General features: G+C 35.1%; 1 protein-coding gene across 1 annotated transcript in view; it reads right to left on the reverse strand.

The window, feature by feature from the left end:
- LOC136031497 (palmitoyltransferase Hip14-like) overlaps window positions 1–25,253 on the reverse strand; it is a 52,599-nt gene extending 27,346 nt beyond the window's left edge. The window contains exons 1-5 of the mRNA XM_065711151.1: window positions 25,130–25,253; window positions 18,775–18,974; window positions 14,213–14,422; window positions 12,814–12,976; window positions 5,937–6,068 (exon numbers count right to left, since the gene is read on the reverse strand). Coding sequence (XP_065567223.1) covers window positions 5,937–6,068; window positions 12,814–12,976; window positions 14,213–14,422; window positions 18,775–18,974; window positions 25,130–25,180 — 756 coding nt within the window. The 5' untranslated portion in view covers window positions 25,181–25,253. The remainder of the gene's footprint in view (window positions 1–5,936; window positions 6,069–12,813; window positions 12,977–14,212; window positions 14,423–18,774; window positions 18,975–25,129) is intronic.
- Between the last annotated feature and the right edge of the window lie 390 nt (window positions 25,254–25,643).

A 25,643-nucleotide genomic window follows, 5' to 3' on the forward strand; every position in this document is an offset into this window, starting at 1 on the left:
TTTCCTACCCTTGCCTTTCTTAGAAGCAGAGAGTATGGCACTTTACCTTCTTTGAACATTATTCGCAGGGCTTTTTTTTACATGGATTCAATTTTTACGGATTCTTCATGGGATATACAATAGTGTCAAAGTGGACAACATATTCGAGATACGGTGGGCAGAGGGATTATAAATTCTTAAGGAGGGAGATAGAAGGATTAGCTTTACGGAAGTTATCTAATGTCTGTATGAGTGACAGACGTAGGCATCAGTCTCATAGTTTGGTACCAGTTACATGGATGATTTTTGCGCTAAAATTGATCCAGGATCAAAAATGTTTCAAAAATTTTTGTATTTTGGATTAATTCTATAACCTTTTCTTTTATTTAATTCCTTTTAATGATATCCCAACCATGGTGTAAAAAAAGTTTCTCGGAGATATTTTCCACAATCTCCAAAACTATCATTTAGAAACTTTGCAAAAACTTTAGTTACTAATAACAAATTACCAGCTGCTGATATATTCAGCTGCCGAGCCAGAGGGGGTAGATTTAAAATAATATCTGAAAATCTGTATAAGATACAATAAGAATTTCTTTACAAAAGGTCACCCCCGAATGGAGGGGGAAGCGGTGGAGGAGCGTGCGCAGCTGTGTTGACATCAGACGGTTTGGTGCTGTAACAAGTTTTTGTTAGTATTTGTAGTAGTAGCACATTTTCTTAAAAAAATTTAAATAACTTGATTTATTTTCATCAAAATATCAAAAGAAAATAAAGTAAAAGTAAAAATCAAAATTTTTTCTTTGCTACTCAGAAATTGTGAGAAAAAAAAAATCCAGTTAAAAATAACTTAGATCGTATCTGTTATTTGCAGCATCTTGACATGCACGCGGAAGGATGGCATTGGACAAAAAGTTACGATGATTAGGCTACACTATAAAGAGAAAAACAAGTATTGGGTATCTCGCTTTTAAAAATGTTCGGACAGACGTGGCATAGTCTTCCAGCGTGATCAGAGCGTATATTTGCAAAAAAAAACTCGTTTTGTAACAGAAAAGGCAGCGCTTCTTTTGCAAACATTTGAGGTTGTAAAACATGGACATTCAAAGAAGAATCTTTTTTTGGTCAAGCTATAAATTCACATACTAGGTGAGATTTAGTGAATTCAAAACGATATAAAATCGTTCCAAATATTCATATTTTGAGATATTGAACCCAAATTCTCAAATTTAAATTAGTCAGCCAAAATCACCCAAATTAGCGTTAATCTAGACACAATTCTAGCACGAAAGTGGGGATAAGATAGGCTCGAATATAACAGATGTGACCATATTCTTCCAGCTTTAAAAATGACCTTAAATAAAATTAAAATCAAATAAAACTAGCCTAAAAATATAATGGTATTAAAAGGCCAGAGTGAATAGCCTTTTTAAGTAAATGATATCCCTCCACCCAGAGCTAGCTTCCAAAACTCTTTTTAAACTCACATAATTATGTCAATAGGCTCTTCAATGTGGCGATAGAACCAAACAGGGCAAATATATTCGAAAATCGGGAACACAAAAGATGTACAAACAAGTAGGGTATGGAATTAGATACAAGCAATGTAGGTATAATATGGTTTTCACTTATTTATCTTCTATATATATAATCAAATGTCTGATTGCTTGGGACTTGAGTAAAATGGCTAAGCTACTCAAGATTTACACTAAAAATTTTGTAGAAACAATTTTTAGAAACGTTTCCCGTCATGCGCAAACAAGGAAACGCAATGAATCTCTTCTCCGAAAACCAAAACCACACAGTTTTTATTTTTTTATGGTCTTTTTTTTAATCATCTTTCAAAATATCAACTTTTTACAACCATAATGATTTTTTTCTTATGTAATTTGCTGGCTCTCGTATTTCAAATCCTCCCTCCCAGAAAAAGTGCCGCCTTAAGTGCCTGCAAACGTGTTTGGTCAAGTTTATTCTTGTCTAATTTCCCTTGTCAGTATTGGTGAGCCGCTGATTAATGCATAACAAAAATAAACATCAAAAAGGTATCATTGTTATTCTAAGGGGGTTTTGGTAGGATAAACAGAAGGTACTCCAAGGTGTATGATATGAAGAAACAAAAATACATTTTAAAATATTTTTTAAACTGAGCGAGACCATTTTTATCTTGATAGAAATTATAGCCTTTTTATAAAAGGCAGCAGGGATTGTCTCTGTCAGGTTGGACACTTTCCACTTAAATGGCATGATATTTTTCAATTCGCATGAGACTTCAAAAATTTATTGGTTCTGAGGCTCACTGGACTACTTAAAAAATTACATAGACACAAGACTACGTTGGTTTTAGACTCTTATCAGCTTACTCAAACTGCGTATATTTGATGCAATTGTGGTTTTGGTACTGCTGCACGGTTGCAAGATCTGGTCCTTAAAAATCTCAGAAGACAAGGATCTGGATGCCTTCTATCAAAAACGCCTTTGGTATTTCCTAAAGGTTAGGCGTTCTGCAAAGGTCAGCAACTATGTAATCCACAGCAAAAACTAGAAAGCAATCTCCCAAATCAAATGTCATTAAATACAGAAGTGTCCGATAGTTCGACCACGTACTAAGAGCTGACACGTCTCCTGTTGCTGTCGTAAACAGACGGCGGTCGAAAGAAATCCTGCTTATCCGCAATCAAGTTCAATCTGGTGCCACTTCACAGGTTCAGGAAATGCAGCAGAAGCTGGGATCGAGGGTGGTTGTCTATCGTCGAGCCATTAGCCACGGATAGGCCTTCCTTGAGCCAAACAAAACACAGGATCTCGGATGCCACGACGAGCCAAGGGCTTGTAACATAAAACAAATAGAAGCAAGAACCCCAGCTGACTGAAATAGGTCAGGCAGGCTGCGGAAGCAAGATACATATGTCGAATACAGCGAAGTATTCCTTAAAGTGGCATCCTTTCAAAATTGAAGGCAAAGGGAAACTTTTTTTTAATAATAATAATAATAATTAGTTTAGCTCCTTTCCCATCTTTTCCACAAACTTAATTACGATGTTAGAGAAAAAATTACTGCCAGTAACATTGAATATACATCCATCTCATTAGTGGGATTGTCCTCTAACCACCTGAACCAACATGTCTTTGTTAATATTTTGATTTTACTTCAGCGTAACAAATAGCATGCCTTCTTCAACTGTTTGAGTCATTATTTTTTTTTTTTACTTATATATTTTTTTCATTATATTTTTTTCATTATATATTTATTTTTAGTAAAATACAACGAAAAAAACAGTGATCTGAATTCTTTATGCAGCATGGTTTTTGGATCCACATATTTTAATTGTTTTCTTTCAGTGTTAGCCTAACAGGTTCAAGTAGCATTTTAACAACATTTGATAATTTGAAACCATTAGATAATTTAATAATTAGATAATTAAACATTTGATAATTAGAAACCATGTCTCTAATGACATATTTTCGTATAGGAGCAAATTTTTCAAATATTGTTTCAATGACAAATTTCACAAGTTAAACAAATTAAAGCAAATTTAGGAAAATTTCACAAGTTTTGACCAAAAAATTATTGCCTGTTGTTTGTCTGTTTCATCCTGGACCTTATAAAATCCACCTTGTATAACCAAATATATTTTATATTTGATTAAAATAGATGCAATAATATTAATGTTCTTCTTAAATTATTTCTACAGAGCATCTGAAAATTGATTTTCTAAATCTTCTACTGGAGCAAATTCTTCCAAAGATTGTTTCAGAAGTTCCAACATCTCCGGAAAGTCTGATAAATTGGAAGCAAAAACGAATACTTATTGTTGTCTGTTCTAATCTAAGCCCCATAAAAACCCCCATAAAAATACCTCTGTCTTATATCCCAAAATGTTTTTAGCCTTTGGTTTAAGATAGATGTAATAGTATTAAAGTTCTTCAAAAACCCTTTTTTCCTACAACTTTTCCAAACTAATATCTTAAAACTTCGAAGTTCCAGGCATACATTATTGCATTGACGTTTTCTGTCATTTTCGCCAAATTTACCATTCTTAACCAGAAATCGTTGACTCATTAACAGAATGGTCTTATTGCATCATAAGATAATTTTGTTGATTAACAGTGAAGTTTACCAACTGTTTACCTTACAAAATGAAGGGGAAACGGTGAAATTGGGAAACGAAAAGATTGGTGAAGTGGATGGCTTCACTTTCCTGGGTAGTTAATGCTGGTTTCCATTAGTTAATTTACGATAGACATATTACGAAAAAGGGATGTAATGAAGAGGAGGTGTGCTAACAATAATGTCAAAGACTTTGACATAAAAAAGACACCTTTCCTGCTTTCAAGTTTTTCAGCATTCGTATAAGTTACCCCTACTCTTTGGATCTATGTTTGTTCATTTTTGCCATAATAATTTTTTTGATCATTGAAGCTGAAAGCTAATTTGCAAAAAAAAAATCGTAAATTAAAAAATACGGCTACGACTGAGTACGCAAAAGCAAACTTTATCCTAACATTAACACTTGCTATTTTCAAATTTATTGGAGACCCAACATCTCCGAAAAGTTTGATAAATTGGAAGCAAAAACAAATATTTATTGTTGTCTGTTCAAGTCTCTGCCTTATAAAAAGCCCCATAAAAATACCCCTTCCTTATATCCCAAAATGTACCTTATACCATAATTATATCCCCAAAATCTCACATCACGAGATTTAATATTGGTTTGCTTCACTGTTATAAGACGTTTTGATGTGGTGTGATGAAAAGCCCCAAATTTTTAATCGGTAATCGCAAAATCGTTACAAGGATAGCTTCATTACAGCATTACGTTGTCTGGAAATCTCTAGAAAGATGCCGATATTAATAGGACTCTACTGTTCGATAATGACGGACGCTATCTGTTACGCTACTTGGTATTTAATATATAAATAAAATCAAAGTAAATCAAGGGTATGTTAGATCAGATTGTTAGAGTGCTATCCAGCCAATGAGAAGGATACAGGTTCAATACCCTTGGCAGATAATTTTTTTTCAAATAGTGATCAAGTTTGTGGAATAGGTAAAAAAGTGAATTAATTGCAATGTTATTACTATTTTTTAAAGTGTCTTTCAATCTTGGAAGAAAACCATCAGTATTACAAAATCTGAACTCCGTCTTCGATCTTGAAGGAATACCAATAAATTTTCCAAAATGTATAGAAATATTCCGCACCAAATTTCGTTGAAGAAAGATCCTACATGGTATGTTATCTACCGGATCAAAACATGCTGGTAAACTTTATGTCGAAATTATTCCAATAGGTTGTGAGTTTCTCGTTTTACGTTAAGGTACTCAATTATGATAAGCTTCCTGAGCCATATTCCAGTAATTTCCTTGGGCAAATTTTGGTATATTCACTGAGCAGAATTCGGCAGACTATCTTTGCTGAATCCAGTAGTTTCTATGAATTCTGGTATATTATTTAGCCAAATAATAGTAAGCTGCCTTAGCATAAAAATTTCGGTATATTCCTTACGCTGAGTTTCGGTACACTGTCATATCAAAAATCTAGTAAATTTCCTGGGTAATTATCCGGTAGAATTCATAAAATAAAACATTCAACTAATTTTGTCTGGCACATATTAGTCACAGCAGTCCAATAATAGCGATTTTTCTTCCAGAACATCATGAGAGAGGAAGAGATGCAGCCCCAATTCCTCCCGTCGGGATGGCCCCAGATCCAACAATCGAAAAAAAAAGTTTATGTTCCTCAATATTTTATGTGGGGGAGGATATATCTAAGCCACCCTCCTGGGTGTAGGCCTAACCTTGCTTATATATTTTACTCTATCATTAAATATAGATTTCATATATTTAATTCTTATATATATATTTTTGTTTATTATTTCATATAATGCGTGCTTTCGTTACATAAACAAACTTTGAAATATTATCAACAACAAACACAATCAACAAAATTTCGCTCACCTTTGAATCTTTTATTCTTCCTACATATCCACGATCCTTTTTGGGAAGGTATTTGTCAACTAACCGTTCGAAAACTTTTTGATTAAGCCATTTTGGTCGCTCCAAAACTAACTGTGCAAAAGGAGTAACACCCTATGAAAAAATAAAGTAAATAAAGCAAACTAAAAATTAAACAAGAAATTAAAACAAAAGCAATTTCATAGATGCATAAGGATTCAGACATAAGATAGAAATTTTTACAAGGAGGGGGGAGAGGAGACGTCTTGAAAGTTAAAATGTTACCTTTCGGGACATAATATATATATATATATATATATATATATATATATATATATATATATATATATATATATATATATATATATATAGGCTTCAATATATGGATTTTCATTGTCGCTTGTCTTCTAACCGCAGACAATTTGAGCCTTTTCTTGATGTCATGGCGTCACCATAGGTTCGATACAACCCCCATGAGAAGAATAAACGTTGTTCCTTAAAGTTGCGATCCTTTTAGATGGTTTCAACGACCAGAAATGTCAATATGCCAGTTAAGAAAAAAAAAACTATGTCATCGATTTCGAAGCCGGCCCCAGCACTCAACATGTGGTGCTTGTATCTATTGATTCTCTTTGTAAGCAGCAACCTCCAAATGAGTTAAATTTGTTTACTTCTCCTTCCTCTGGAAAATGGAGGGCCCCCCAGGGAACACATAGAACGTTCAGGGGTCCCAATGACTTGTAAAAACCAGTTACGTTGTTCATGGCATCTTTGTAGGTTTGTACTGGATTTCACGCCACATTTTGTTTGCGACCTAACCTGACATGGATAAGGTCATCAATGCCTACCATACCTTAGAGATTCAAAAGCCTGGAATAGATAAATCTTTGAAACAAAAAGAAGTTTTTGTCCCACCACCTGAACAATTAAAAGAAACAAAGGTTCGGCGATATGTCTTTCATAATGAAAAAGACAAGCCGAAGCAAAAGTTGAAGGTCCAAAAAAAACGTAATTTTACAAAGGTACTACTTCTAATTTAGGGTCCATTTGGACATCATGACAACAAGGAAAGGCTGAAATTGTCTGCGTCTAGAAGACAAGCGACAATGAGAATCCATATATAGAGGCCGGCCGCGTGCCAAGTGCCGGGACCCGGATATATAAATATATATATATACATATACATATATATATATATATATATATATATATATATATATATAATATATATATATACATATATATATATATATATATATGTATATATATATATATATATATATATATATATATATATATATATATATATATATTCAGGCGGAATATCCTAGATCTTACGCACGCACAAACAGAAACCAAAGAAAAAAGAAAAAGGACTTAAGTGGTAAAATTGAGCTTTTAGAGACGTAGTTAAGCAGAAATTATGAAAAAACAATGAGGTTTGCTCAATTTGGAGAAGTCAAGGGTTTCAAAAACACCCACAAAATGATGACCGTAGAGTTATCACCTAGAATGAAATGAGAAAAAGGTTAATATAACCTCGAAATAATATGTGAGTTTTATATAAATAATTAGGCCACTTCCTTGTAAGCTTTCATCACTACAGCCGGCACCAAATGCTATTGCAAGTATGTTGGAAATAACTGCCTTCATTCAGAACATTCTTGTTCTCTGTTTGTAAAGGATAAACGGTGACCAAACATGTTACCCATGCGGTAAGACAAATACACAATCTAGTGCTTCTCTATGGTTTTTTATGGGTTTTTTTGTAAGTATTGGGTTAGTTGGAATTTATTCTTGACTTCTGTTCTTCGGACGATGGATAAGTCAGCATGATTTCTCAGCATTCTTCAATGAACAACCCCTGGACAGAAAAACAGAACTTCTAAATTCAAACTAGTACGAAAAGTACGAGGAGCACTTGCCAACAAAGAATACTTTCAGATCCTCCTCTGATCACCCATGGATCACAACTGAAATCAAGGCTCTTATAAAACAATGGTCTAAACCGCATGAAGCAGGTTTACGCAACTAAGTCGTTGCCGTGTGCTGCAAAGCCAAGAAATGGTTTGCTGTAAACCACGTTGATCCATGTCTGTCTACCAACTTCAAAAAATGGCACCCTTCAGTAAAGATGCTGACTGGCCAAAACTAAGACCCTTAATTACGGAATCTGACAAACAATAAATCTTATTTGTCAGCGTCAGAGGTGAACAATTGTTTCGCTGGCATATGCACCACATTCCCGAGCTTTACGAATGAAGAACATAAAAAATCTAGACAGTGTAACGCCAGTAGAGTCTTATCAAGTTTCAAATCAACTTCAAAAACTCAATTCGAATTGAGTATTCGAGTACTCGAGTTCGAATACTCAAATTAAAACCCAGAAGCTTGTCGTTTCCTGGTGAAATCCCTGTGCAACTTCTTTGCAAATATGCTTATTTCATAGCGACTCCTCTAACGAGTATCATTTATCTGTGCATGACTTTCCATAAATTTCCAAAGTCTTGGAAAAAGTCATTCATTAAGTAATACCTAATAAACCATGTCCTAAGCCATGTGATGATTTAAGACCGATTTCACCAACCCCATACAAGACGGAAGTTACAGAAACATTCATTTCAAAGCAACTGTTAAATGAGAGGAGTCCCAATTAGAACCTTGTCAATACGGATGTATTCGTGGCTCCAACACCCAAGTGTATCGTATATATCAACATCCTTCGTGGTCGTATATGCTTTGGAAGGGACTCATTGGATTGGAAATCAGAAGTTCTAGTACCCTTTTTATAAGTCAAAGTGATCAGAGCGCAGCCCCCCCCACGCACACACACAAATACGTCGTGTTTTCTGCGATGCATCCGATAGAAATTTTGAGACAGTCCTATTATTCAAAATTGTCCAATGATCATAGAACTAGGCTTTTAGGGTTGATACAAACCACCAGAGCCTGAGGGCGAGGGTTGTAAGTTATTCCCCTGGCGAATTTAAAGTTCTCATGGAAGGGATGGTTGTATAAACTTTAGAGGTGGCTGGCTCATTTGGTTTAAATTGGAAGTTCTAATGCCCTTTTAAAATTCAATATGATGGAAGTCAACTAGCCCCCTCTCCCCGACTACCCCTCTTTTTACCAAACGCATCTGATTGAAGTTATGCGATGGCATTTTTGTTTAAAATAGTCCAAAGAACATACAACAATGCCTCCAGGTTTGGCATAGCCCCCTAGACCCCTGGGGCAAGGGCTTTAAGTTACGCCCTGGGGGCATATAAGGTTTTTAAGGAATGTATGTAAAGGTATGCATGTTTGACTTCCACTCTCACAAAATACGTAGGGCATTAAGATGAGTCTTTGAAGGAATGTGGAGGGGAGTGTTGAACCAAATCATAACATATTACGTGTACATAGGTTACCAAAAGGGGGTAACTCAGGAATGACTGAGTATATTAATTTGGAATTTTCAGAAAATTTTAAGGGAGATGTTCAATTGACCAAAAAAGCAATGTTTGCACGCTACTCCTACTACAACTTCTACTGCTACCACAAGTCGGCCTACTATTGCTACAACCACTACTATCCCTACAACTACTAGTTCTGTAGCGATAATTCATAAGGCTGAGGATTCTGACAAAAATATTTGAGGAAACGTTAAGGGGAAGGTTGAACTAACTCAAAACATACAATGTCTATACAGATTGCTCATACGGGCGTATCACCAATATTTTTAGAAAGGCTTATCATATCAAGAGGAAACTTCAGGGGCATCATGAGTGGGATGGTCAGTTGACCAAAAGGTAAAATGAACCTGCTACTACTGCTATTAATGCTGCTGCTACTACTGTTACTACTAATAGTTATACAATGTTACTGCTACTGCTGTTCCTACTACTACCACTACAACTATGATACTAGTTGAATTAAGGCTACACGTATGAAGGTGAAAAGATGACAGAATATTGAGGGGAATTCGAACTAAATCAAAACACACTAAGCGTATGCAGATTGTCAAAAGGGCATATCTCAGTAATTGATTTAGATATTAAGTTGAAACTTCCGGAGAATACTTAAAGGGGAAGATCAACTGACAAAAAGGTAATATATGCATATCACTACCAATACTGATACCACTGCTACTTTTACTTATGCAACTACAGTTACAAAACAACTCCAACTACTACTTCGATTGCAACAATTTTTAAGGCTTAGAGTACTAAGGAGAAAAGTGCATCAAAAGTGCACATAAACAATATTTTTGGAAAAGGTTAACGTGTCAAAGTGAAACTTCCGGGGCATTAAGAAAGCTATGTTCAACTGACCAAAAAGGCATTATGAACATGCTACTACCTCTAATAATACTGCTGCTACTACTACCACTAATATAACACCAACACTGCAACTACTTCTACTACAACCGAAACTACCTATGCCTTCCGATCAAAACCCCTATACCTTCCCAAGGCCAGAACATATTTAGCACTTTACTGAAAAAAAATTTAGATATTTTCACTTTTAACTTTAATAAATCAAATATTATTAACATATTAAGGAATAGATATCAGCATATGTGTATTAAACTGACAATGCACAATCATTTGTATTTTTTCAGTAAAGTGCAAATTATGTTCTGGCCTTGGGAAGGGTTTTGAACCCTACGCATGTTAATTTCTGCTCGTTTTGAGTTTGACTCGGTTATTTATTGTAATTTCTTTTCGTTTTGGGTGTCATTTATTTATCGATGCTGATTTTTGGAACTTTTACGCTTGGTTGATTATTTGATTTTTTTTTTTTTTTGCTCATTTTTGGTTTAATGGAGTCCTTTACTTTTCTTTGAAAAACTGATCTTATGGAAAGCTTTTTTTTAAAATTAATACCTATATAGGTCGTTCCATGAGATCTCTACATCACCGATTAAAAGAACATGCTGATTCCATTGATGCCTGCATTAAAAAAAAAAAGCTTACATATTTGTGAAAACCCTTCTCACTCCATTAAGTTTGGCCACGCCCATCTTATTGCTATTGTTCCGCACTTCTTAAAGCAGAAAATCAGAGAAGCTCTGGAGGTTGCTAAAAACAAACCAGCATCAATAAAGACAACGGTGAATTAAGCATTAAAGAAAATTTGGGAACCCCTTACCCATAGGCCAAAAACTCTCTAAAACTCAGCCCCCTCTCCTATAGCCCCAATCCTCTTGAGATCTACTAGGATTGCTGCTACAGACGTCACTACCAAAATTCTGGCCATGTCACAACAATAATTACAGGTTCGGCTCATTATTAGTGTATTTCAGCGATTTAATTTCACCTTATTTAGTGATTTTATTTTCTGGCCAGAGATTTAAATTTGATCCTAATGATGACTGGAACACGTCCTGTCAAAATTATCGTTTAAACAAAATCAAGACCTGACATACATAGCTTAGGTAAGCTTATTATCATCTACCCTTATTATGACTTTAGTTACTCACCACCGCCACCAAAATCTTATTATCAAATTTGGACAATACATTCTAAGAAGCTCGAAACACAGATGTGTCCTCCCCCAAACACACTCATCAAAAGACAGAACAAGTTGGAATCAGTTTACCTAAAGCAAGAGGATTTTTTCGGGGGGGGGGGCACAAAAAACTTGTTCGGTAATTGAATTTCGTGTTTGTGTAATTTTCATGTACCTTGATGGATGATAGAGCATCTATCAACAAGTGAAATGACATTATTTTTATACAATCCTAAAAAAATGCTTATGTCAGATTTCCCCTCTCACCCAGTCTATCTGTCTTGGCTTTTCTCCAGCTGGGCCATGGCAACTCGATTTTAATTCATATAATAGTTTCTCGTCATAATTTTGAATTAAAATCAAGTTGCCATGACTAATTGCAGAAAAAGCCATGACATATAGTCTGATTGAGAGACAAATCTGGCATAAGCCTTTTTTCGGATTGTATACAAATGATGTCATTTCCCTTGTTGATAGATAGTCTATCATCCATCCATCCTAGGTCAGAACTAAGGTAGATAGTCATAGAACTAAAGGATGACCAAGATTTTGGGTTGAATCATGACGGCAAAGTCCACTGGACTTTTATGCAAAACGGCAAAACGTATTAGCAAAACTAAATTGGCTTGGACTCACATGCAAACAAGTGACCAAAGCCTTATTGGCTTGGTTGCTTAGAGATTAGTTTTAGTGCTTCTTAGTCCTATAGCAAGTGTGTCAATAAATATATCCATGGCCATGTCTGAAAGGACTATTGAACGAAAACTATCAATTTATTCATCCTAGTAAATGCTAAATAGGAAAATAAAACATAGTTATTAAACTGGGTAAGGGGCTAGCGGCCTATACGGTACTTTTGTTGTCTCTGGCACCACATAATGCGGCACAAGACATAGATTTAGGCCCTCAGCTCGTTCTAATCATGCAAAGCACCTAACTGACTGAAACAGCACTTACATAATTCTCGAAAAACAATACGAGTTCCTCTGAAACCATCTAATTGGGAAATATATTCCATCTAATCTAAATACTGATTTGTTTAGGCGATTTATTCAGATATAATAAAAACTAAATTTCGGTGAAAACCTATTGGGGTACTGTAGAATTTAATTGTGTCTACCATTGACAAAGCATTTTCTAGAAATTAAATTTTAAAATGTGAAAGCCTTTTTTAAGGGGGGCAAAGAGCAACTTTAGGCTTTCCAAGAAAGGGATATCGGTTAAGCCCACCCGCTACCATTAAAAAAATAAATCGGGCATTATCATTGGTTCAAACATGTCAAATCTTACAACCTATGAAGGAGCTAAAAATACCAATGGGTAAGTCTTTTTCCGCCTCTAAAAATTAAAAAAAATACCAAAACTTAAACTTGGAAGCTGGCCATACCTGGTAGTTGGGAATGTCCATATTTGGATTATAGTCTATCATTAGCTGTATAGCTGTATTATTGCCAGCAATTATAGCCCAATGAATAGCAGTGTTTCCATGAAGCTTATCTTGGATAGATGGCGAAGCACCACATGACAATAATAGCCGACATGGATCCACCCTAAAACAATAGAATGCAAATTCTAGTCTCTATGTCTAGTTTACAAAAAAAAATCGCTTTTGTTGGTGTTCACAAATACAACATACAAATATTTTGCTTAATTCGCTTCACGTTACAAAAACATTAGCCTCCAACGGAATGCAGGGTTCGTAAAGTATTCCACTATCACAGGACAAAAGATAATCTTTTATATTCCTTTCTTCAAGTTCAGCTGAGATTGAAGGGACGAATCAATTGGAATTTTATATGTCAACTTATACCTTCTTTCTGAAATTAATGGTATCTTATTAAAAACTAGACATTTCAGAAAAAAAATAAAAGGAGTTCAATATGTTATAGAATTCATAAGATCTGAAGGCGGGGGCAGATTCATCACAGATTTTTGGGTTTTGTATTTGAAAATGCCATATCTAGACATTAATTTCTGTTATATGTTTTAAATCTCACAAATTTAAGGGGAAAAAACTTTTAAAACAAAAAGTAATTTTCTTCAAAAAAAGCAATTTGCTTCTTACAGAAACTAAGCTAATGAATCTGTAATTACCACACTCGCTCTTTTGTCTCCTGTCTAATAGAAAGGTTTAATTATGGTTTTCTTAACATCTCTATGAACTTCCTTTTGTTTAAATCATATTCATAATCCTAAGTAATTTATCTCTAACTTCACAACCACCATGTTCAAAAAAAAAATTATTTACCAAATCATCACCATCAGGAGCCTTATTGTACTACTTTTAAGACTAGAGTTTTAATGCTTTTACATGACAAGCACAAAATAACTAATAAAATAATTTCACTACTACCCTCCTAAATTATGGCATGATTATCAAACAGGCCCTGCACTAGAAAGATTAGACACCCCTGCACTAGAACAATATTTCTAACTTTTTAGTTAATTTTAGGAAAATGAAGAGAAATCTATACTTTTGTATTGGTATGACTTATTTCTACCATGGATGGTAAATTAAAATAAATAATAATAGATGATTTTTTAAGTATCATATTTTTGACTAGTTCCATCGAGAAAATACAACAGCAATTTCTTGCTCAAATAAAAAAAAATGAATCACTACTACCCTCTTAAATTATAGCATAATTAAAAAAAATTAAATAAAATCATATGGTATCTTGTGCCTAAAATAATTGACAAGCGTTGAGATATTAAACTTTCTGTGTTGCAATAAGATAACTAATAAGATAGCTTCACTACTAATCAAACAGGAGCAAACATGTTACCCATTAACTTTTGAAACAGCCCACATAAGTGCAGTCATTTCATTTTTATCAGGTGCATTAGGAGGAACACCTTTGGCCAAAAGATAGGCAACAATAGATGTGTGTCCGTATTGAGCAGCCAGATGAATTCCTGAATATCCTTCTCCATCTCGGATTTGAGGATCTGCTCCGTGCTTCATCAATAAAACAACCATTCGCAAGTGTCCTTGTCTGAAAAAAGTATAATTTAAAATGTCTTATTTCCTTGTCTGAAAAAAGCATTGATATGTATCAAAGACAACAATAGGATTATGCTTAAGGCCCGTCGATACTAAAAAGAATTGTCGTATCTTACTCATTATAAACATATTAGCTTGTGTGGACATACTGTTTAAATTTATGTTGGTGGCGTTGTTATAACTTGTAGAACTTGGATAACAGATTTGAATAAACGAGAGAAAAGTAAAAGCTAACATTGAATTTAACAGATATCTTAGAACAAGAGCTAAGAGCTCATATGGCACATGTGACGAGGCCGGACGAGCCAAGAGCTCATATGGTATGAGCTCTTGCAAAATTCTAAGAATCAATAGATTGATTTAAAAGGAAAATCGGAGGCTGAATGCCGGTCGGGATTTAAAATAAGAGCTCTGAGTCACGAGGTCCTTCTAAATATCAAAATTCATTAAGATCCGATCACCCACTCGTAAGTTATAAAAAGTTATACTTTTTCCTCTCCCTTCAGTCCCCCAGATGGTCTAATCGGGAAAAACGAATTTATCAAGTCAATTTGTGCAGCTCTCGGAACGCCTACCAATTTCCATCGTCCTAGCACGTCCAGAAGCACCAAACTCGCCAAAGGACTGAACCCACCCCCTAACTCCCCCAAAGAGAATGGATCCAGTACGGTTACGTCAATCACGTATCTACGACATTTGCTTAGTCTACCCACCAAGTTTCATCCCGATTTCTCTACTCTAAGCGTTTTCAAGATTTCCGGTTTCCCCCTCCAACTCCCCCCAATGTCAACAGATCTGGTCGGGGTTTGAAATAAAAGCTCTGAGACATGAGTTCCTCCTAAACATCAAATTTCATTAGGATCCGGTCACCCGTTCTTAAGCTAAAAATTCCTCATTTTTTTCATTTTTTCCAAATCAACACCCCCAGCCCCTCCAAAGTGAACAGATCCGTTCCAATTATATCAATCACGTATCTATAACTTGTGCTTATTCTTCTCATCAAGTTTCACCCAGATCTTTCCACTCTAAGCGTTTTCCAAGATTTCTGTTTCCCCCCTCCAACCCCCTGTGTCCCCGGATCCGAATCGAATTGAAAACGAATCATCTGAGACATTCGATCCTTCTATGTATCAAGTTTCATTAAGATCCGATCACCCATTCGTAAGATAAAGATACCTCAATTTCTACGTTTTCCAAGAATTCTGGTTTCCCCCTCCAAATCCCCCCATGTCACCGGATCTAGTCGGAATTTAAAATAAGAGCTCTAAAGCTCAAGATCCTTCTAAATATCAAATTTCATTAATATGACAGTTAGTAAGTTACAGATACCTGTTTTTTTCTCATTTTTCCAAATTACTCCCTCTCCCAACTCCACCAAAGAGGGCGGATCCAGTCCGGTTATGTCAGTCACGTATCTTGGACATATTTTTATTCCTCCCACAAAGTTTCATCATAATCTCTCCACTTTAAGTGTTTTCCAAGATTTCCAGTCCCCCCCCCGTCCAATGATGCTGGATCCAGTCGGGATTTAAAATGAGAAATCTGAGTTACGAGGTCCTTCTAAATATGAAATTTCCTTAAGATACGATCACTCCTTCGTAAGTTAAAAATGCCTCATTTTTTCTAATTTTTCAGAATTAACCCTTCACCCCAACTCCCACAAATAGGGCGGATCCATTCAGGTTATGTCAATCACGTATCTAGGACTTCTGCTTATTTTTCCCACCAAGTTTCACCCCGATCCCTCCACTCTAAGCATTTTCCAAGATTTTAGCCCCCCCCCCCCCCAAATCCCCCATATGTCACCGGATCCAGAGCGGATCCGTTCCGATTATGTCAGTTACGTATCTTGGACTTCTTTGTTTTCATCCCGCCAAGTTTCATCCTGATTGCTCTGCTTTAAGTGTTTTCCAAGATTTCCACCCCCCCCCCCCCAGCTCCCTCTCCTTAATGACTCTGGATCCGGTCGGGATTTAAAGTAAGAGATCTGAGTTACAAGGTCCTTTTAAATATGAAATTTCATTAAGATCCGATCACTCCTTCGTAAGCTAAATACCTCATTTTTTCTAATTTTTCAGATTTAATCCTCCCCTCCAATTCCCCCAAACAGAGCAGATCCGTTCCGGTTATGTCAATCATATATTTAGGACTTCCTCTTATTTTCCCCACCAAGTTTCATCCCGATCCCACCACTCTAAGCGTTTTCCAAGATTTTAGGTTCCCCCTCCAACTCCCCCCAATGTCACCAGATCTGGTCGGGATTTAAAATAAGAGCTGTGAGACACGGTATCCTTCCAAAAATCAAATTTCATTAAGATCCCATCACCCGTTCGTAAGTTAAAAAAACTTCATTTCTTTCTTTTTTCCGAATTAAACAGACCCCCACTCCCCCCAGATGGTCAACTCGGGAAAACGACTATTTCTAATATAATCTGGTCCGGTCCCCGATACGCCTACCAAATTTCATCGTCCTAGCTTACCTGGAGGTGCCAAAAGTAGTAAAACCAGGACAGACAGACCGACAGAATTTGCAATTGCTATATGTCACTTGGTTAATACCAAGTGCCATAAAAACCATTTAATTTATTTCTGTTTGGGCCTGATATAGTGATATTCTGTTTTGATGTGACTTACATCACCAAGAAGTGTGAATATTTTTTTCCATTAACCAGAGCTGAATTTTCTAGTTTGAGTTCAGGAAACGTGAGCCCTTAAAAATATTTTAGTCATCTGCTCGAAAAATACTGAAAATCAGTTCAAAGGAATTATCATTTGATTTATCTGACTACTTTGAGACTCCCTGTGCTGTCACCCACCTTGATTGACATGGTAGCTGAGAGAAGTTACATTTCAGTATTTCATAGAAGCAATTAAGTCATAGTTACCTGTTGTATACATGTTCTGTATATGTTTATGACCACCCTGCATTTCAGTTCAAACATTCAGTTCAGTCACATATACGTTGGGGCTCTTAACAGCAGTCTAATCCACTTACAGTTAAAGAGTTTAAACTTGACCAACGTAGAACATCAGTCAACTGCAGCTGGTACTAAAAATGCTGAGCTCAATTCATCAGAGAATTCAGAAAGTCCAAATCTCGCAGCAGTATAATAGCATACATTAGACTGGCAATAGAACGACAATAGTGGACGAGTTTTAGTTGTATTATTTACCTAGCTTACAGAAAATACTTTTGACAAGGTAGAGCCAATTTCATGAAGAAAAAAAACAATAGTAAAAATAAAATGAGAAAATTCAGATCAAACTTCCTTAACAAATTTATACCTTATCTTGATGTGCTTAGCAAAACTATTTAGCAATAATAGATAATTAGATGGTACAGAGTTGTATGGAACATCCCTGTGTACCACTTAAAGCATTGAAACACTTTCTATCCTCAAAGAAGACAAATTTCTATCATTAAATAGATTCCTTCATTCAAAGACTTTGGAAATTTAGCAAATCAATTTTCTTATACCCCCTCCTTGATGAGCGACTGGGGTCTTCGCTTCACCTGCGTCAAGGATATTCATAATCCTGAGATTACTCTTGAAAAAAAAACAGATGAATAATTTAGCAGACAATTTTTCTTAAAATTGTACTAAATTCTGGGAAATAAGAAAAACAAGCTATATTTTATTTTTTTTTTTGGAAACAGATATATATGATGGATTATAAATTTTTCTACGATTTTATTTTCCCACACAGAAAATATCAAATTTAAGAAGGTAGACACTAAGAAATTAATATTAGAATTAGGAAACCATGATTCAAGAAATTAAGAAACTAGAAATAAGACAATAAGAAGCTAAAATTAAAAACTTTGGAAATTAACACTAGAATAAAAATTATTTATATTATCTATATTAAGTCTGAGAATCAAATTAATAGCCTGGCAGGTTATCCTCATCCTAATTCTATACTGGAATCTGGTTCATAAAAACAAATCGTTCAATGTTATTAACAAAGATAAATATAGATTATACACCAGATTAAAAAGCATATCCAAATTAAGTTCTACATAGCTAATATTGTTTCAGTCACTTTCTATTAGGAGCAAAATTACAAAAGTAATTAGTTTAGGTCTGCTGATTAGTAATCTCAGCTTCTAAAATCTTTCTTGATATCTCTTGCAGGGAAAACGAAGAAATTCTTTTTATGCTTCATATGGCAGAATAGTCAGGTTATGACCAAAAAGGGGATTGGATCTTCTACAAGCTTTGGCAATCGTAAAACTTAGTTTTGTTTAATATTTAACATTTGAATCAAAATAGAAAAACCTCCTATTCTTCTCCTAATGTTTGAGATATGTGAACCTGTAAGAACGTAGATTAAATATCTTACCTGATTGCCCAATGCAAAGGGGTAGAGCTCAAATCTCCCCCAACAGCATCAACTACTGCATTCTGGGATATGTAGTATTTCACAATTTCTATTCTATTATTAATTGATGCCCAGTGAAGTAAAGTTACATTTTCCAAATCTCTTTTGTTCACATCATAACCTGCCTCCACAAGCTGTTTACATCTTTCAAGGACTCCAAACTAAAAGAACACAAAAAAGAAGCATTTAAAACAAAATTAATAGACTGATATCATATATATAAAACAGGCCTTTAATATGCTAGGAATATTGGTACACTGAAGAAGTAATAACATATATAGTTTTTAAAAAAGTATTCTAAAACAGACAGTGATTTTTTTTTAATCAAACATTTTCAACATTGACATGCTTCACTTTCATAATACTCAATACAATACCATTAATTAACTTAGTAAAGATGGGGTCTTCCATATATTACCCAAGCTCATTATACAGAAAAGCCTCAGGCGGCTTGGTGCTGCAGTGAGTTATTATTAGTAGTAGTAATAATAATCAAAAGAAGTTGGGGGAGGCTTTATCCTTTTTTAATTAATTATCCTTTATTTAATTAGTGATTGGTCTTAAATGACCAGACAACTGTCTTAAATAGATATATTGTAAGTGCATGTATCACAGATGATGTTTAATTTACATCAAAGTTGGCATTGAAGGGATTTAAAGTCATTAATTAATAAAATAGGGCAAAAACTGTAATTCTAGCCACTTAGTTCTGGTACTTTGACAATATCAGTCCAGTATTTGAGGCCCATGCCTTGTGGGCCTATTGGTAAATCTGGGCCAGTATATAATTTCAGAGATCTACAACACCCTCCTTTTCATAGGTACCCTATGGAAATGTTGTCACTCATTTGACTCATGATTATATAAGAATCAGCCCAATAATGGTAATCAGTGATAATATGACTGTCCTAAACTAATAACAAAAGAGGGGGGAAAACAAAACCTTCAGCAATAAAATTGAGAATATCTCTTGGCATTTTATAACTTGCTAAATATCAGTATTGCCCACTGATTTTAGCCTAAAAATTCCAGGGCTGTTCAGACCCCCCCCGCCTCCCAATGTCATAGGTACAAAAATATTTTAAAGTCTTTTGGTATTTGAGACCCCAATACAAGGTCATGTGTTGGAATCATCAAATTTGTGAGGTTTTTTTTTTCAGTATAATCAGATTATCTAATTAGGGTTATTGAAGCCACTAAAAATTGCAATTTTAGCCACATACTTTCCAGCAGCTCTTTGGTTAGGCCTAAAGTCATTCAAATAGTCAAATACTCATTTGACTCATGATTATATAAGAATCAGCCCAATAATGGTAATCATTGATAATATGACTGTCCTAAACTAATAACAAAAGAGGGGGGAAAACAAAACCTTCAGCAATAAAATTGAGAATATCTCTTGGCACTTTATAACTTGCTAAATATCAGTATTGCCCACTGATTTTAGCCTAAAAAATTCCAGGGCTGTTCAGACCCCCCCCCTCCCAAAGTCATAGGTACAAATAAATTTTAAAGTCTTTTGGTATTTCAGACCCCAATACAAGGTCATGTGTTGGAATCATCAAATTTATGAGGGTTTTTTTCAGTATAATCAGATTATCTAATTAGGGTTATTGAAGCCACTCAAAATGGCAATTTTAGCCACATACTTTCCAGCAGCTCTTTGGTTAGGCCTCAAGTAATTCAAATAGTCAAATACTCATTTGACTCATGATTATATAAGAATCAGCCCAATAATGGTAATCAGTGATAATATGACTGTCCTAAACTAATAACAAAAGAGGAGGGAAAACAAAACCTTCAGCAATAAAATTGAGAATATCTCTTGGCATTTTATAACTTGCTAAATATCAGTATTGCCCACTGATTTTAGCCTAAAAATTCCAGGGCTGTTCAGACCCCCCCCGCCTCCCAAGGTCATAGGTACAAATATATTTTAAATTCTTTTGGTATTTCAGACCCCAATACAAGGTCATGTGTTGGAATCATCAAATTTATGAGGGTTTTTTTTTAGTATAATCAGATTATCTAATTAGGGTTATTGAAGCCACTCAAAATGGAAATTTTAGCCACATACTTTCCAGCAGCTCTTTGGTTAGGCCTCAAGTCATTCAAATAGTCAAATACTCATTTGACTCATGATTATATAAGAATCAGCCCAATAATGGTAATCAGTGATAATATGACTGTCCTAAACTAACAACAAAAGAGGAGGGAAAACAAAACCTTCAGCAATAAAATTGAGAATATCTCTTGGCATTTTATAACTTGCTAAATATCAGTATTGCCCACTGATTTTAGCCTAAAAATTCCAGGGCTGTTCAGACCCCCCCCCCCTCCCAAGGTCATAGGTACAAATATACTTTAAATTCTTTTGGTATTTCAGACCCCAATACAAGGTCATGTGTTGGAATCATCAAATTTATGAGGTTTTTTTTAGTATAATCAGATTATCTAATTAGGGTTATTGAAGCCACTCAAAATTGCAATTTTACCACATACTTTCCAGCAGCTCTATGGTTAGGCCTCAAGTCATTCAAATAGTCTAATTAGAAATACAGACTTGTTAGATGAATTCAGGTAGATTTGTGTGCATGTTATACCAATCTGACATCTGAACTGTGCACATAAATGCTAGGCTCCACATTCTGAGCCTACATAAAGTTGGGATATAAGTAAACAAAGGAAGTAATTCTAAACTTTAACACCATTTTGACTAACCATATTGTACAATTTAACAGGCCTAAAATAAAAATAGTTATTAAGGCCCCTATTAAGAATCATCTCACAATAATAGGAAGAGTGGATTTCCAAAGTTTCCAAAAAATGTTAGTTGGTTGTGAAAACAAGGATTGCATCTAGTGGAAGAAGGTCTCACCAAGATAAGATACATATGAGATAGGCATTTCACAAATTGGATATTAAGCTGGAGGACACAATTAGGAAAGGGAGTATCAAACAGCAGTTTCCACTTCTACCAATTTATCAGTAGATCTACTGATTTTCAGGCTTTTCTACCAAATAAATTTCAAGCCTACCAAAATACCGATTTTCTACCGACTTTTGGCGATTTTTTGTTTTTGCTTTTAATTGGACATAAAAGGTGTGCTTGCAAACAGCCCCATTTAGTGAAATCCCAGAGCCATTCACAGCCATTTCAGTCATAGTGCAAAACAATGGAATTCATTGAAAGCTTTCCAAGACTTCTTAGAAATTGACAATCACAAGATATTGTCCCCTGGACAAGCTAGATGGTTATCTGTACATAGCTGAGTTAAAAAGTTTCTTGAGCAATGTGATGCTCTGACATTATATTTTACTGAGGCTGTGTTTGATGATCCTACCCATGGAAACAATTTAGCTCTTGGTGGCTTGAAAAACCCCTTTATGAGAATAATGATGATGTTCATGGACTATGTTTTGGACATGTTGACCAACTTCAATACTCTTTTCCACTCACAGTCCCCCTTTTCCATACATTGAAATAAGAAACAAAAAAGACTTGTTGCAACTCTCTCCAAGAACTTTCTTGAGGTAGAATATGTAAATGGTTTGAAGAATCCACTAGATGCAGATGTAAATGATGACAATTATTATGTAGCTATCCAAAATATTTATCTTGACTGAATGCCCAGCTTGCTATTTCAGAGCTTGTAGAGTGCAACCCTAAGGTGAACCATAATGAAGTGATAAAGATATACCTCACAGCAAGAGAATTTTACAAGGAAGCAATTGCACATATCAAAACAAGGTTCATATTTGATGATGATTTGTATGAGATGTCCTGTCTTATAGAGCATTCAAATGCTGCTAAGCTGAATCTTCCTAGTCTTGCACCACTTCCAGTTAAGTATTTCCCACCTTCATGTCCTAGAGCTGCAACTTTTCCTGAATTGTTGTTTGAAGACTAAAGTGTGTTTTATTGATTTATTGTGATGAAAAATACCTAATTAAGTAAAATTAGAATTCAATCAATATATTCTACTGATGTGCTCCTAGGCTTGATTCCTTTGTTTGCAGTTGTGTATCAGATGCTTTAATCATTTGAATCCAGTATCTGATTTTTTGCTTGAAGTCCAATATTAACTGCTTTACTATGATGAACAGTACCTGATTAAGTAGAAAAGGATCCGATTAATAATAACTGAGGATATTGAAAGTGCATTTTTTAAGCCCCATTCTCATGCGTGTCTAGTTAGACATCTTGGTTTACATGTGTCTCAGGCAATATATTTGTGTCCAAACATATCTTGTTCCCAAGTAGGCATAAACACCAAATGCCAGTTTATTTAATACATGAAAACCATTCTTTTCTTACATGAGCAATTGGATTCACTGGCACTGCAGATTTGCAGCAACTACTGCAAATGCCACATTTTTGATTTGCCACTAGCTCAAGATTATACCATATTAGTAAACTAGCAATTTACAAGAACCTCTGCAAAAACTACATTTGCAACAACTGCAACATTTCATAACCATCATTATTACAATGCAATCAAACAACACCCCATTTTTTGCAGTTTTAAAGAAAACATTGCTTTAAATCATTGTATGATCAATCATAAGTCAATAGACTGTTGTAGAATGGTCTAATTCTGAATTGATCTTGGACTTCAGCAGAAAATTGAGCATTTTTGCAAACTTATCATGTGCTTAGAGTGTTTGGGCATGTACAGAAATTCCCTACCAATTTTTCTATTGATATCATGATGCCATCTACTGATTTTCTACTAAATTTTAGGCACACCATACCAATTGTCAAAGCATGCAAAGTGGAAACACTGTCAAACAGCTAGTATGGTAAGGATGGGAAATCAAATATTAGTTCTTCTTACTAATAATTTTTTTTTCTTTTTGGGTATGGTATGGAAGCAATGTGGCTTTATGGCCTAAACCACAATAAAAGCACTGGACATTATGTACCACATTTGAAAAGAGTATTAAATAGGGAGCCAAATGGTGCTATCTACTTCTTTTTTTTGCACCTGACTTTGGTCCTATTTCATACATGAACCAATTTTAAGATTAATATTTCTATAGGACAGAAATCAGATAGAAAAGAGAAACATAACATTTAAATTGCATATCAATACTTTTTCAGCATAATAATCACTGTCAATACACTACCCCTCCCCCCAAAACAGGCCAAATATAGCCTTAGACTAAATATAAAAGTTTACTGGTCATGTTGTTTTTTTAATTAGCTTGTTTTGGCATTAGTAGGCTACCTTAAATAGAAGCTGGGAAAATTGGCTCTTACTTTGCCCTCTCCCCAGGATTTTGATAAAGTTATACCACTGTTTCTAATTTTTGGAAATTTGGACAAGGTTGTGAAGCTGAAAATACTTTTCAGGTACACCCACTCTATTTTAGCAGAAGATAGACCTGTCATGTAGGCAAACTTCAGGGCCCTCTAGAGGGAGAAGGAGTGGAGGTGGGTACTTTAAAATACCTTCCCGGGACATACTTCAACCTGTAGACCCATCCCTGAAAGTTTCATTTTCCTAACCTAAACCCTTTCTGAGATAGCAAGAAGTCAATTAACTAGAATTTTACCCAATAACTTTCAGGACATAGGCTACTTTAACCTGTAGACTCATTCCTGAAAGTTTCATTATCCTAACCTAAACCCTTTCCAAGATAGCAAGAAATAACTTGTCTATAAAACTTTCTGTTTTTATATAACCGACAAACCATTAGAGGGAAGAGGTACAGGGATGAATTGTAAGAAAAAAATGTGAACAAAACCTTAAAAATGAGCACAAAATTAGCAATCTAATAATGTCTCCCTTTTTGTTCTAGCATGTCTCCTTGTGGAGAGCTGCTTGGCTATTCTTAAACTTTACCAATGAAAGTATTTGTCCAGGATTGATGCTGTCAAAGTAGGATATTGAGAGCATTACCTTCTCATTTAGATAGCCTAGGCTAGATTAGCCTACTTTGAAGTAAGCCAAACTTTAATAGCCTACCCATTGTCCAAGATTGGACAGCAAATTTGAAGTTTATCATCAAGCTTAATGTGCTTCCATGATATGGCTCTACTGCTGACATTCAGCAAGTGTATGTGTATTGTGTATGGTTGAAATATTTGAGCTAGCCAAATAATATATTTATTAATAAAATTACAATAAACCTAACTGAGAAACAATCAACTTCCTATGTATTGTAATAAATATTTCACAGCAATGTAACCATATTTGATTTAGACTAGGCCTATCTGATAAAGTGGTGATTAGCTGTCAAACTATGCTACTGGGTATCTTACCCTAGGTTACTGTTGAATCAAAAAAACATTCATCTTTTAAATTAGTACCTGGGTTGCTTTCACAATATCAGCAGTCTGATCACCTTCATCCCATGTCATCTTTTGTGCAAATTTAAATATCTATTAATAACAATTGTAACTAAAATTCAAAACAAGGATGAATTATTTTTTATCTATTTGGGTAAGGAAAGAACTTCAAGCTAAATATTAGATGCCGCAGACAGTATTAAATGTAACCAGAAAGGCGTTTTGGCCATTGATTGGACTTGAAATGAGTTCCTAGGATCCTAGCACAGCTTAAATACCAATACAGTTATGAAAACTCGGTTTATTTTTGGGACGCAGTGCAAGGTAGCGATATTAGAGGCTGGAGACAGAAAACTGGCAGCATAGCTTAGATACGAATATTGATATCTAAGCTATGTCTGCAACAAAACGAAATTGCGTTCCCGCCTATGGTGTTGTAGCACGATCTACGCGTCGAAGCGCAGGCTGGGAGGAAGCGCCAAGTTCAGAGCTCTGTACCAAAGCATCTCATGGGTAAGATAGGAGTTTTCATAAC

The sequence above is a fragment of the Artemia franciscana genome, chromosome 9 (assembly GCF_032884065.1).
Source record: "Artemia franciscana chromosome 9, ASM3288406v1, whole genome shotgun sequence".
Taxonomy (NCBI): domain Eukaryota; kingdom Metazoa; phylum Arthropoda; class Branchiopoda; order Anostraca; family Artemiidae; genus Artemia; species Artemia franciscana.